The sequence below is a fragment of the Melampsora larici-populina genome (genome assembly GCF_000204055.1).
Source record: "Melampsora larici-populina 98AG31 unplaced genomic scaffold MELLAscaffold_3, whole genome shotgun sequence".
In the NCBI taxonomy this organism is placed as follows: domain Eukaryota; kingdom Fungi; phylum Basidiomycota; class Pucciniomycetes; order Pucciniales; family Melampsoraceae; genus Melampsora; species Melampsora laricis-populina.
Window position 1 is genome coordinate 998687 of NW_006768767.1, and position 15688 is coordinate 1014374.

The 15688-nt window shown below is 40.6% G+C and overlaps 1 protein-coding gene across 1 annotated transcript; it reads left to right on the plus strand.

Annotated features, from left to right (window-relative positions):
* Positions 1-14449: 14449 nt before the first annotated feature.
* Positions 14450-15457, plus strand: MELLADRAFT_54833 (uncharacterized protein; the record flags this gene model as incomplete). Its single annotated transcript, XM_007404932.1, has 5 exons — positions 14450-14587; positions 14664-14745; positions 14807-14920; positions 14995-15208; positions 15285-15457. 5 exons carry the CDS (start codon positions 14471-14473, stop codon positions 15316-15318), a joined length of 561 nt encoding a protein of 186 aa, XP_007404994.1.
* Positions 15458-15688: the final 231 nt, after the last annotated feature.

Here is a 15688-nt window from a genome sequence, read left to right on the forward strand (position 1 = left end):
TCTTTCAAGGCGTTACCATTTTGGCTTCAGAATGGCACACGGTCGAGTTAGTGAACAAGGTGTTAAAGGTACGTAGATGTTTCTAACATGTATACCTTCTATGTCTGGATTTTGTACTGATCAAAATTAAATCTTATTACACATTTGTCAACACCACAGCTCGAGTTGAAGGTAACGGTCCAACTGGATGCATCGTCCTTGCCAAATACAAACGGGTGATTAGCAATCTCAAGGCCCATCAAGCTGAATCGATCTTTCCAAGCCTGGACAAAGCCATCAATATCATGATCAAATGGCTTGAAAAGCATCAGGACAAGGCAATCAACTGTGAAGCCTTAGTCCTTGCAACAACTCTCAACCCGCGCTTCCGAGGAAAGTTTTTCTCCGTGCACTATCCTGAACACGAAGTCTCATCTCAAGTTGCAATTGAAGAAGCTTTCAACCATCTCTTGAAAGAAACCAGAGTAACTGATGACATCCTACCACCCGAGCAAAATATTGAAACCGAGTTAGATGAATTTGATATATTTGGATCGGGAAACGGTGGTACCAATTCAAGGGCTTCTTCCAAATTAGACACCTACTTACAGGGTGACTGCCCCATCAAAAAGGATCAGTCACCACTCCAGTGGTGGAAGGTTAGTATTTCCACTTTTAATTCAATATCAATCTGCTCAAAGTTGGCTAACATGGTTTCTTTTCACCAACAGGAACATCAATTTCAATTTCCTATCCTCTCGAAACTTGCTTAGGATTACTTAGCAATATCTGCTACCTCCTGCGCATGTGAGCGTACATTCTCGGCGGCTGCCAATGTTTGTACGCCTTCACGAGGTAGTCTCCAGCCTTGTACCGTGGAGCGCCTTGTAGGTTCTCAAGTATGGTTGAAGGAAGGAATCACACCGGATGGAGTATTTGAAGGTGCTTCAATGGCTCTTAAAGTTTATATGGAAGGACTGGCAAAAAAGAAAGGTAAAGATGGACTGGCAAAAAAGAAAGGTAAAGATGGACTGGTAAACAACAAAGGCTAGCAATTGATTGAAGTTTGCATCCACCTTCAAAAAATCAAGAATGTTTTTTTTTACTTTTTTAACTTTCACATACAAGTTATATGATATGTTTGCTTCTTGATATGTTTCCTCTAAACCTCCAGGCCTACTCTCCTACCTGGTCAAGGCCTATAGGCCTTGTCAGTGTACACATAGGCTTCTTTTTGTGAAATTGATTTTGCTACTTGGTATTGGCGCTATATATCGGTGTTGGAGCGGCAGAACGGCTCCGATGTGGTGATCAATTTAAGGCATCAATCAAGTAATTCATATTTAGTAGTTTACCAGTTTATTAGAAAAGATTAGCAGGACAGAAAATTTGAAATGGAGGTTTTTGGATCAATTGAAGCTCTTATAGGCTGATGTATTGGTCATTGGGTTAACATTACATCATTTTATTTCACATTACTTATTAAGATCATTAGAGTTCATTCACAAAGCTATTACAAGAAGAAAGAAACAAAGTACATAAGAAAAATTCGAAAATATAGGTATACAGGTTGGAAAATGGTTTTTAGGGTAGTAATAATAAAGTTATGGGTATTATGAGGTTAGAATATGAAAGAACAACATTATATTATACTATAAAAATTTTAATCTTGAAGGTTGATAAGAAGAAACAGGAATTATTAAAGAAAAGGTACTTTTTCAAAGTTGGTAAACAAGAGGTATACGTGTAGTTTGCATATGTAATGGGGGTAATAGTGAAATTTAAGGTTGCCAAGGGGATTTTCTGGGATTTTTAAGGTTATAGAGGATGATGACATATTACACAAGCAAGAAAAAGAGAGTAGCAGCTGTGAAAAGTGAAGAAAATGGGTGAATTTCATCAAAAATGAAGGCTTTCAGCTTATTACATATGTCAAATGACGTCAGATTAGGTTGGTAGATAGCTCATGCAACGCAGAAGAGTGGATTGAATAATGTACAAACCTTAACTCAATAGTAGCGGAGGTGTATGTAAAAATTTATAAGGCAAATAAGAAATTGGTGTGAATCACGAATTTACAGTCACAAGTCAACATGTAACACTGAAAACCTTAACTTCGCACCTCAATATCTTACTCATCACTCATTAGAAATAGGTCATATGGGTGTCATAAATGATCAGTAACACAAGGGCTACAAGACGCACTTTAGTAATCAAAAATTGGACCTCATCTGAAAAAATTTGTAATCTCAAAATTTGGTTTTCAGCTAGTTTACAAGAGAAAAATTCACCTGTATTCATGATAAGAAGTGCTGAACATCATATTATTGCGTCATTGATCACTTTTAGCTGTGAAAATTACATCATTTATTAGTAACAAAATCATTACATTGTGTCATCATAGGGTTTTTAGGGATTTTTGGGCAGATTTGATTGGTTTTGAGGCTGTTGACCATTGTAAAAGTTGGAATACATTGTTATATAAACTTTGAGATGATTTTGGGACTGTTGTTCCCCTTTTTTCTTTATCATTTATGCAGTTATTATTTTGTTTATCATCATAAACTTATTTTAATAGTACCTGGTCACTTAAATACGCCCTTTCACAGGGGGAAAAATAGAAGCTCACATAGATGTGAGCAGATAAAGTTTGGAGGTTTCTCCAAGATTGTTTCCAGTTTGTTGCCAATTTTCTTCCAATTTTCCTCCAGTTTTCTTTCAGCTCATCATCTGATCAAATGGTCAGCATGGCCTGAGCAGATGAGTTAGGCCTTCCTCAGGCTTTATCCCTTAGCCAAGAAATCAAATGTGATTGAGCGGTGAGAGACCAAACCAAACGTGAAAAACACAATGGGAACCATCCCTTTGGATAATTCTGATCCCAGGAATGCCACTGAGGACTAGCTGAGCAGCCCCTCAGCCAATACTCAGTGACATCCTTTGGACCCTTCTGAAGGTGATTCTGAGTATACAGTGATGTGTCAGCTGGGTCCTGAGCACTCATCCATGCTCAAGAAAGACTCACCCAAGATGAAGATGAGCATGCTTTAGCAAACTCAAGCAATACCTAAGTATTACAGGCTGAGCACGTTGGCACCACCAAAATGGTGAATTGAAAGAATCTGAAGGAAATTGGAGCATTTTTGGAGTTATCAGGAAGGTACCCTCTGCTCACATCTATGTGAGCTTTTATTTTTCCCCCTGTGTTCATTATAGCTATAAAGAGAAATTTACTTTAGTTTTATAGTGAAAAAAAAGACTTATTGGGAATAATATCACAAAGATATTGCTTATTTTCTTCAGTTATCATTTGGGAAAAACACTATAGCAGTGTTGATAGTAATAAAAATTGTGCTTTTGAAGTTAAAAGACGTGTGAAAGTTAGATTTCTCTGGTGCCTTATCTGTACTCAATACAACAGCACCTTTTCCTGATTGTGTTGTTTTAAAAGAGCAGTCTCAGACAACTTCTACTAGTCATTTTATTAGTAGATTATCCTCTTCCAGCTCTGTATAACCTCTACACCGATATCTTGTGAGTTTTTTTTATACAAAATATTGGTAGAGTATCGTTTTGGCCATAGCGGTCATTCCTCTCCAATACAAAAATGGGTCAAAATCCATATTGTATCAGAGCGGTTCTGGTATTGGTAGCACACACATGAGTGGTAAGTTGGATAAGACAACATACCCACAATTCTCCCAGAAACATACCCTTGCCAATACTTCCAATACACACACTATCTCATCATGCTTACGCTCACACCCAATGCCCTGATACCATGTGGTGCCACAGCTTCAAGTATGGCAAGGCCTAGGGCGTACGCCATGCCCTGGGCCACACCCTGGGGGCCACCAGGGCGCCTCAGGGCTATTGATCAAAAAAGAGCTGTTGACAAGATGAAACCTGAATATATTGATTTTAACAAACAAAGACATAGTCAACTTTGCAATATTCTCAATCAACTTTTGTAATCAGACAAGAAGATGGAAAATGACAAGTACACAAGTGACACATTGATTCAAGGACAAGGACAAGTTTGATAGATTGATTCAAGAACATAAACAACGGCTCAATTGAAAATATGATTGGGTAGTGGTGAAAGAAGATATGTCAAGAATGAAGATGAAAGGAACTGAAAAGAACAGAATTTGTGGAGGTTTAAGTGGAGATTGTTGGTTAAAAGAATTTGTATAAATTTATTATGTAGTTTAGTTTGATCCAATCTATTTCAAGATTTATTTGATGTAGATTGTTTTAATCAATGATTGATCAATTTTGGTCAAAATTTGAGTAAACACAAAACAAAATACCTTGCCAAATTTCCATATAACCATTTATCTTTCCCTTTCAACAGTTTCATCCAACCTTTCAAGCAAACCCGTTCCATGAGAGTATGGATCTTCATAGAACATCTGTAGTCATCCATAACATGACTTGGCAGAGAAAATCTGCTTTCGGAAGGGACACTTGTTGCTGGAATGGCAAGGGTGGCTTGTGCCAGTTTGGCATGGTCAGAATATTCTGAGCAATTGAGAAGCTAATAGCCTAGGGGTGATGATGAATGAGGCTAAAGAGGTCAAGAAAGATATGATGTGATCTTGTATTGACGCCCCTGAATAGTGTGTAAGTTTGGAGTTTCATCAATCAGGTCTGAGTCAGAGAAGAATCAAACAAGGTTCTCAATTATAACCCATTCTACCTCACTTAGGTGCGTGTTGATATTTGAGGATCATTGTCAAGCTTGTAGTTGATAACAGTTTTCATCTAAACGGCGCGCACACAGACATTAGACAGTGAGTTCCAGCAGGTGAGACATCCAGTTCAGAGACCAAGTGATTTGTTAATTCCAGGAGCCTTGGGTGCTAGCTTGTGTATGTCTTATGCAAGTTGAGGGTTATTCTTGCACTTGTTGGAAATTTCATTGAGCTTTTGAAGAAGACAAGAAATCTTTTGTGGGATGAACTGATCTGCTACATCTTCACAATTCAATGATTCAGTCATTGAATTGGGCTTTGAACTTTTGGTGAAGTATTTGAGACAGTCACACTACAAGAAAATTAAATTATTTGTATACAAAAATCTGGAGAGGTCAGAAACAGAGCAAAAAATATGAAAGAATATGCATCCTGTTCCTTGGTTTGAGATCTCCAATCTGCATATTTTTCCGTATTGTTAGGGTTCATATTGCTGAGTGTACTAACAATAAACCCTCATAATCATCAGATTACCACCTGTAACAGATGCTGGAATTTGGCTGATCAGTGCTGAGAGAAAATTTTGATTACTACAAAACCCCACAACTTTTTCAATAATTGATCTACAAGAAAGAAGCCAAGAATCAAAATTGGAATCTATGTCGCTATGAACTAACATTAAAGAAAGTCAAGAGAAAGTGGAGAAGTCAGTTTAAATGATTCAACAGAATAGAAGGAAAAAGAAACTTACAGAAATTGATTAAGAAGGCCTAGAATCAAATTCCATATTGATCAATATTAAATAACCCATACAAACTTCAAAATCGAATCCTAGATAAATAAAGAAACAATATAAGCTGTCAGTAATGTGTAAGAGAGTGGAGAAAGTAACAAAAGACTTACAAGAAAGATCAGAGCTCAAGATCAAAGTTGAATTGAAGTTTGATTGAGATTGTAGTTGAAAGGGAGTTGGGATTGAATTGATGAATCAAATAAGAGGATCGATTTTGAGGTTTAAAGTTAAATGAAGAACCAGGGTAGTGTTAGTATTGAATAAGAAGAAAAGATCAGAAGGAAGTTAATGACTTACATGGCAGGATCAAGATCAACATTGAAGGATGAGATCAAAATTGAATGAGGTACCTACAAGCAAATGAAAGGAACCAAAACAAGATAGAAGATTAAGTTAGTAGAAGAACAAACAAAAGAAAGATATTAAAACATTACTTACATAAAGACCTCAAGATCGAAAATGTTGTATGATAATAAGAATCAAGGATGAGATAGATAGATTGATGTGAAAGTTGAGGGCTGGAGGTGAAAAGGAGTTGAGATCGAAATTAAAATGAGATCATGTTTGAGGGTGTAGTTAGGAAGAGATCGAGATTGAAATTGACAAGTGTGTAGTTGGAGATTGACCAATGGGTAGTCTAGAAACAAGAATTCAATTGAACAAGGAACAAAACAAAAAGAAGATGACATCAGTATGAAAGAAAGAAATTAAATGAGAACAAACAAGGAAAAGAAAAGTAATGAAAGAACTTATCTAAATGAGGGTCCAGATCAAGATCTAAATAAGTAAAAGGAAGTAGGGAAAGTGGAGAAAATTAGAAAAGACTTGCGTGACCTGAGCTGAGAGAAGAGGGGAAGATGACAAGTGTGATTTGAACAGAGATGTCCGATTGGAGATGAAGTCAAAATTGAGAAGGAGGAGTGGAATCAAGCGTTTTGGGAGTCTAAAAATTATCTGTCTTGTGCGTGTTTGTGTCTGTGGGGAGAATCATTCTTCTTTTTTTTAGATCCATCCATGGGATCATCATTGTAGTTTTTCCTTATTTTTTTTTTTGATCTTTCAATCATATCTTGAAGTTAAAGTCCTAGAGCCATCAAATGGAATAGTTTTTTTTAGTTAGTAGTGCCTTCTTTGATAACAGAGACAAAGAAAGCTATCCTACCTGGTTTTTTTTCTGTGTTTAACCTTGATAACAGAGACAAGGAAAGATTTTGAAACATACCTTTAGTTTTATGGTTGATTGATTGATCTTATTGAGGTTGTTGTTGTCTTTTCTTTTGCTGAGCTCGGCTGTCAGTCAAAGTGCTATATTTTATTTTATTTTATTTAAAAATCAAAATTTGGGTCTCAGGGCCAGGTTTTTTTATTTTCGAGTTTTTTTCTATCAGGGCTTCCCGCCTGACCCTGGTCACAACTTCCAATCCACTTCAAATCATTTTTTTTGTTTTTTTATTACAAAGTTTGAGGAAATTATAAGAATTAGAAACTTGATTTTATTTGTCTAGAGTAGTGGTACAATTTCATACAACATACCACCAGGATTTGCCATACATTGTGCATTCATCTACCAGGATGAACAAGGTTTATGTAGAATATATTTTTGGAACGATTTTTTTTAGTTTGTTACATTAGTAGCCGTGAATGAAGAAAAAGGATCAACAAGGTTTTACACGGAAATTCACATCAAGACCTAAAGTTGTTAGGATTGCTTCATTGTTTTTTTATTTTCTGAACTTCATTTTCATAGGTTGAGGGCAGCTTCACCGCACCCAAGTTTCATCTTTATTTCATTGGTGGAATCACATCCCCTCTCCGGCTCAGCCTACGCCACACAGCGTAGGAGTTCTACAACTTACAAACGGTGCTCTCAAATTGCAATCTCACAATTCCTAAGCCCAGATCATTTTTCCAATCAGTGCAATTTACAGTCAATAATTTGTGACAAAGATATATTCTTCAAGCTATCAGATTCCAGCAGGATAAGACATATATAGATAGATAGATAAGAATGGATACATAAGGGCGTCAATATTGAAGTGATGCCTCAGATACACTACACAGATCACAGATCATCAGTCCAAACAAAAGTATGGGGAGTTAGCAGCTTGATGTGTCCAGCTTTTGAGCCAGAGGAGGAAGACTTAGATTTGCTCGCGGAAGGTTTTCTATAGACTACTCTTGGCAAAATTGAATGACATCTGTGACAACATATCAGAGTTGGAAGCGCTTAGGATCAGTAAGCTATGATCTAAGTCTTGTTCATCCATGGTGTTGGCCATAACTGAACTCGAAGTCTCCAGATTTCATCTCATCAAAATTGCCTTCAGTTGAATTTGGGATGATCAGTTTTGAATTTAAAAGAATAAAATTTAATGATTACGTTTTGAAATTTGATTTAGTATTGATTTTAAATGATTGTGATTTGAATTTGGTGGAATTGGCTTTTTATTTAGATGAACAAGACTAGTTTTAAGTTGATAAGTTTTGAAATCAAGTGAATAGAATAAAGCGAATTGATTGAAGGGAGTCGAGTCGGGATTGGTTTTCAGAGTAACAAAAAGTGAGATATGTTAGACAGGGATGATGAGTGAAAAAACCGAGCAGATTCGTGAGGTCGAGTTGATATTGATTGTTGAGGGAAAGAGAAAGATATAAAAGATGAAAAAATGGACAAGTCCAAAAAATTCATCATGATGGGTTTAGGCCCAAGTTTGATAGAGGTCGCACACTGCTGAAGTTGCATATATCAAAAAAATATACGGCTTTTGGTTGTTTCAAGAATTAAATGATTGTGATTTGAATTTGGTGGAATTGGCTATTTATTTAGATGAACAAGATTAGTTTTAAGTTGATAAGTTTTGAAATCAAGTGAATAGAATAAAGCAAATCGATTGAAGGGAGTCAAGTCGGGATTGGTTTTCAGAGTAACAAAAAGTGAGATATGTTAGACAGGGATGATGAGTGAAAAAACCAAGCAGATTTGTGAGGTCGAGTTGATATTGATTGTTGAGGGAAAGAGAGAGATATAAAAGATGAAAAAATGGACAAGTCCAAAAAATTCACCATGATGGGTTTAGGCCCAAGTTCGATAGAGGTCACACACTGCTGAAGTTGCATATATCAAAAAAAAATACGGCTTTTGGTTGTTTTCAAGAATGTGCATGATTTTTGCACATATGTGCAAAAATGCGTGTGCACATTTTGTTGCACTTTGGTTTCCTGAGTGCCGTTTCTGGGTCAAGAATGCAACTGAAAATCAGTGTGTCTTTTTGGTGGTGCACAGTCGGTCGCACACGTCACACACCGGTTGCCGAAGTGGGTGTATGCGTACATAGTTGCCGTACATAGTGTTTTTGGCGGGGAAAAAAACAAAAGAAGTATATTCAAAGTATTCTGCCCGCCAAAAAGAAACTATGGATGGCAACTATGTACGCGTACATAGTTGCTTTGAGTACCATAATTTTTATTTGCTGCATTATCTGTGGTGATACAGTATATTTTGGAGCATAATGAAAAACTCTTCAAGGATACAAAGTAGATGGTTAGCCAGATTTTGACCGGTGTGTGGTCCATGAAGTTTGTATAAGTGAAAGAAACACATTCCTCAAGTTGAAATTTTGGTCAATCCAATGGGCAGTTACTCCAAAAACAAATTTATGATTTGGTGAAGTCCAAGAGTCACATGTTAGGCTGATATGGTCGATAGAATGAAAGTAGTTGAGCAGACAATCTTGATAAAGATTGAAGGTCCCAAATATCTTGTCTTTCAATGCAGTGGGAGACATGAACAGAGATTCTGATTGTGGATTGAAAAGTAACATGATCTGTTGGAATGCATCCGAGTTGACAAATTGAAAGGGAATATTGTCTTCAATGCACATATTGACAATTGATTTTTTGAAAGAATCTGATGTCAAAGGATCCTAATAGAATTCATGATGACTCAAACTATCAGTTAACAAAATGAAAAAGGAACACAGCTAACAGAATATCATGATGACAAACCATGTCATTCAATTTGTCCTCTGAGAGCTGGCCCTTTTTCTTGTCTGACATCATTCTATGAGTTTGTTCCTGATGGCAAGAAAGTGATTCAGTTAAGCCTTTTGCATCTTCAGCAATTGATCGGTTACACAAATCACTAGCTGACTTGACACAGGGAAGCTTGCATATGAACTTAATTTTCTTGCCTACAATGCTGGGGTCAAAGAAACACCACACCCAGGAGGTATGTGTCTTGATCAATTCTTGGGTTTTTTTCTAGGCACTCTTGGAGTTCTAGTGATCTTCTTGGCAAATTTTATTGCAGAACAGGACATTGATGTTCTATGTGTCGATGTTTGTGGCATCTTATCAACTTCATGGTGTGTAACCAGAATCAAGATTGACACAGCTCAACACGTCAACCCCTATTGAGACCAGGGCGCCCTGGTAAAGCCCCTGTTCACCAGGGCTTTTCCAGGGCAGGAAACACTGGGTGTAAGGCCATGATCCCAGCCATGCCCCAGGCCCTGAAAAATAGGACAGGTGTGAGTGTGACATCACACCCATCTCCAAATGCACATTCCAAATCCACTGCACAAAGACCTTTTACAGCATATCAATCACACTGAACAAACCAAGTGTGTTCTGGAAGTGATGATTTTGCTGCTTGAATTGCTCCAAACAAGTTTAAGGTATGCTTGTACAGAAAATTGAAGTCCAAAAATGAACAGTCCGCTGTGGACAACAATATTTGACGGCACAAATGACCCTTCACAGGGGGAAAAATAGAAGTTCACATAAATGTGAGCAGAGAAAGTTTGGAGGTTTCTCCAAGATTTTTTCCACTTTGTTTCCAATTTCCTTCCAATTTTCCTCCAGTGTTCTTTCAGCTCATCATCTGATTAAATGGGCAGCATGGCCTGAGCAGATGAGTTAGGCCTTCCTCAGGCTGTATCCCTTAGCCAAGCAGCTTGAGGGAGGGCTAGCAGGACCCCGGTATGCTCTTATCAGGGGTACAGATCCAAAAATGTGACTTTTGAGCTCACTCGGAAACTTGTCCCTGGCTTTACCCATAGCTTTAAGACAGGTTTAGTCTTTTTAATCAGCTGTATTGGACTTAGCAACTCTGAAATTCAGGCAGAAACCGGTAAAATCCAAGAGAACACTGTTTAATCCCATATGTCGTATCTCCGCGCGAGCTCAAAAGTCACAATTCTAGATCTGTACCCTTCATAGGAGCATACCGGGGTCCTGGGCTAGCTCATCTGCTCAGGTCATTTCAGGCTCTCCAATGCTCAGCCTGCACAGTCAAGTGACCAAATGTGATTGAGCGGTGAGAGACCCAATCAAATGTGAAAAACACAATGGGAACCATCCCTTTGGATAATTCTGATCCCAGGAATGGCACTGAAGACTAGGTGAGAAGCTGACTTGAACTGAGCATCCCCTCAGCCAATGCTGAGTGACATCCTTAGGATACTTCTGATCCCAGGAATGACACTGAGGACTAGCTGAGCAGCCCCTCAGCCAATACTCAGTGACATCCCTTGGATCCTTCTGAAGGTGAGTCTGAGTATACAGTGATGTGTCAGCGGGGTCCCGAGCACTCATCCATGCTCAAGAGATGCTCATCCAAGATGAAGATGGGCATGCTTTAGCAAACTCAAGCAATACCTAAGTATTACAGGCTGAGCACATTGGAACCACCAAAATGGTGAATTGAAAGAGTCTGAAGGAAATTGAAACATTTTTGGAGTCATCAGGAAGGTACCCTCTGCTCACATCTATATGAGCTTCTATTTTTTCCCCTGTGCTTGCAGCCAACTATTCAAAAGTCAGACCTTTCAAATTTATGAAAAGTCCGCTGTGGATGCTCTAAGCCCCTCTGCAAGGGCTGTTATTCCCTAATCTGTCTCTCATCCTACTTTTCCTTCTGTTATCACCATGCATGCTTTTGACCCTGTTGATGTGCTTTTTGGTACTTTTCACTACTTTCCATTTCTTTTGTGTTCTACAAGCTATTGTATTCAATGGATCTGCCCCATATCTGTCCTCAACAATTACCTGATAAACACTTGTAGGCCATACCCATCTGTACTGGATCCGGCCACCACCACTACCTCACAGAACTCTTGTGTTGCAACAAGTCCTTGTCACCTATCATTGTATCACAGTTGCCTTATTTGTACTTTATAGAGAGATGGAGGGCTATATAAAGCCCCCCTCTCTCCCCCTGAAATCAAACCCCAAGTTACTTCTCTGTCACACTTACCATACCAAGATTGTGATAGAACAACAGGGCGCGGACGCGGCCGCGCAGAGAGAGCTTTGTCAAGCTGACCCCAAAACAGACCGGCCCCAAAAACCCTAAAGTTGCGGTTAATGCACTGACCCGGCCCCAACCCAATGAATTTGAGCTGTACCGGGGCCAACCTCCCCCTCAGCCCGGGCCAACCCGGTCCGCTAGTCCCAGTGATTCACACTGGGGGCGCGGCCTCTTTGTAGAAGGTGCGCCTACGCACCTTCTCTCCTAGGCGCCACTGGTGCGCCAGGCGTGATTTTTTAAATTAAAAATTGAGCCAAAATTGAGAAAGACTGGTCTTTTGATAAATTCAGATTTTAAAAGTAGCTTAAAGTACATACTGTAATAAACAAAAAATACCGGTGACAAAAACGTAAGATGACGGGAGAGATACAACTAGTCAAAATTGACATCTTTGGGGCTCTAAGCTCCAGGTGCACTGAGACCATTAGACTGGACTTGCTCAAAAGCTTGTGGTTGAAAGAAAGTCGGATCAAACTGATAAACCTGTCATCAAAAGCCATATCTAAGGCTGGGTTGACTAACATGTCCTCTTCTTGTGAGCGGTCCACACCTTGTTCAAACTCGTCAAGCTCATCTGGAGCCGAAAACAGTGGAGTATTCTCCGTTGGTGATACTTCAACAACATCAATCTCATTGTTTGATTGTTTGTTGAGACTTTTAGATCAATCAGATAATAAACCTGGGGGCATATCTGATGGTAGAATCAAACCTAACAGTCCCCCCCTCGCCGTGTTTGTTAGGTTTGGATACCCATACCCAATTTGGGCGCGCCCACCAATTTTTCGAGTTTTTGGGCGCGCCTAGGCGCGAGGCGCGTCTATTGGCGCGTTTTTTTTCTGCGCCCCCAGTGTGACCAGTGATGTGATCTGCTCAAAAAACCAAAAAAACCGTAAATATATGATAGATATATGATTTTTCAATTTTTCTTCTTGTCTTTAGCCCTTCCAAAAGATATCTAGCATCTAGTCTACAACAAAGAGACAAACAAACATGTCGTTTGTATATGATTTGATACTCTTTGCACCAAAACTTGCCCCCTACCATATGACCGGGCCAACCCGACCATACCCAGATCCTGGCCGGGACCCGCTCGAACCGGTCCCGCTCCCGGTCGGTGCATTAGTTGCGGTTCATCTGCAACGAAATGGTTGTTGCTGTGAAGCTTTCCTCGATCGCTCGGAAAAGCGAGAGCGATAAGGTCTCAGCTTTCGACAGGTCTTACACGAAGCTCGATCTATCATCAGTGTTGCGATTCGCCTCGCAATTTATACTTCTTTTGGCGTAAGAGCACTGATCTGGAGACTACCATGCAGCTTTCGGACTTGAATTCCCGCTGTTCTCTGCGCTCGTCCAGATTTCTCCTTAATTATGATTCTCATTCTAGGGCGAGAGGTGTCGTTCTGGTGGGATCCTGGGCTAAAAATCTGTCGTTTATGGCTCTCACTCGAGTAAATGAGGTGGAGAATATATACATAGATCGCTTCTCTCTGGAGGCCATGTCTCGCCTTTCTTTTTTTCCGCCCTCGTATAACTCTAGTACTTCTGAGCCCTTGCACCCTCATCAATATTTCCCTTTGCATAATCTTTTTACCTTCTAAGCCCCCTTGGGTGGTTACAACTGTGCTGCCAGCTCTTCGCGTCGCTTTTATATATCAGGCTCTCCACTCAATCGCTATTTACAAACTGGTTCTTGTTGACTGAAACCATGTCGCACGTCATCGCCACTCCATTCGGTCTCGGCCTTCCATATCCTGCTCTATTTCTCGTCCCTAAGAGAAAGAATACTAAGCGGCGTCCGGCTGACTACTTTTGGCAAAAGGCGACGGCACCCACCCTTCCCGTCTCTGATCGTCTATATGGAGACAATTCTCGGCTTAGTCCGGCGTCCCCCGCTACTTCTTGGCTCGATGAGGAAGCCGTTGCAGTCTTCAGCGATAGCGAGGACGAGCCCGTAATCCGAACGCCAGGACTTGCCCCTGCGAAGAAGAAGAAAAGCTTTGCCAAGATACGGGAAATCGCCTTTCGAGCATTCGTACCGAAGCCCGGCAGCACCAAGACCAGTACAGTCGTTGCTACCGAGATCGTCTCACGACAACACCCTTCACCCGACCATGCCCTAGCGAAAGGCAGTCAAGGAGGTTTCACTCTCTTCAACAGTTGGAGACTCAAGTCTAAAGGTACCAATACTAAAGTCATGAAGCTCTCGGCGATGGTCAAACGTCGTATTAACAGCAGAAGCCCCGCTCACCTGCAACCCAAAACCTGGGAGGAGTATGGCCGATGCTATGCCGCCGTTAGTATTTTTCCCGTTTTGTCACTGTTCTGCGGAGGTTCGAGCCGCATCAGAGCATGGCTAAATCTCTTTGATGCGTCTTACAGGAAGAAATTGACATCAACGACCCACCACTTCCTCCATCTGAACCTAATGCGGAGCAACCGACAGCTTGGGAAGCCAAGAAATATGCGCCACCACTTGCTGATGATGAACCAGTTCGCCAGCTAGTGATCAACCGATTAGGCGTCTTTGGTCCCGGGTTCGATTCGTCGGAAGATGCAGCCGCAAGAGCTGAACAACGAACCGCGTTAGCTGATAAACTTGAAGCAAGCGGAGAAGAACCTCGCGACCTCACACAAGCATGGGATAGAAACTTGACTGCCACAGAGTTTGGGCTTGACGCTACACGTGCAATGATGAGAGGTGTCCGATCAGGAAATCTCCCACCAGAGACACTCGAACAACACCCTGTTTTTCGAAAGATTGTTAGACAATGTCGAGAAATGTTTGATGCGAAAATCAGTATGCTCAGTGTAAGTTTGTGTATCCCTCTAATTTGATTTTTTACTCAGATTTGTCTCTTACCCTCCACTTCTTATCGAAATACAGATCATCACAGACGAATCCCAAATATTCTTGGCTGAGTCAGGTCTCACCCCTTTGCGAGCTGCCCCGCGTGAAATTACCGTTTGTATGTGAACATGTCTTCATGAGCTTCATGGCATAGACAACTAACGGCTCTGGCTCAATAGGTGCTCATACTGTTTTGAGTGGACGTAAGGGATTCACTATATTGGACACTAAAAAGGATTGGCGTTTTGCTGCTTCGCCCCTAGTCGAACATTACCGTGCCCGGTTCTACTCAGGTAAACCTCATTCACCTTGTTTTTAATCAGTGTTCATAATTTTTACTCACAGGTTGGCTTTGGTTACCATAAAGGTGTGCCTCTCATGGCGCCCAACTTGGACGGAGCAGTAGAATCGGAGGAGGCAGCCTGTCCCATCGGTACTCTATGTGTCATTGACGACAAGCCGCGTGAAGAGTTTGGTATCGAAGAGCGCAAGAAGCTTGTGTACATGGCTGAGTATGCACGTCGTGAGATTGAAGAATGGTTCAAGAGTAAATTGGCTGTGAAGATGGAGGTCCTCGAAGAATCACACAAGGTCTTTGTCGAGAACGTTGCTTTAGTTGAAAACGTCGAGGGTGATGCCCAAGGGACGCCGACAGAGATCGTCCATGAGGCAACCGGCGACAGTACTTTGACATCCACTCCTCCCACCTCACTTTCAGATGAAGGATCTATATCCAAAGCATCAGCCCCAGTCATCTTTCAGGGACCGAGTTTATTTGATGACCCAACTAGCCTCATCAAGCCAAACATGCAAAAGGTGTTTGATCTGGCCACGAAGCTCGTAGGCGACACACTCGACCTCTCTTTGGTTTATCTTATCGCGGTCGCGCCACATGGCGATTCAACTACTATGGGTCAAACCCTTGTCCTATCAGGCTTCAATTTGCCTTCACCTCCTCCTCAATTTGATGCAGGCTTGCATCTGCGCGTCCTTTGCACCCCTGAAGGCGGGTTGTTGTACCAAAATCCAAGTTCACAAGAAGTTCAAGAAGCAGGTTTAGA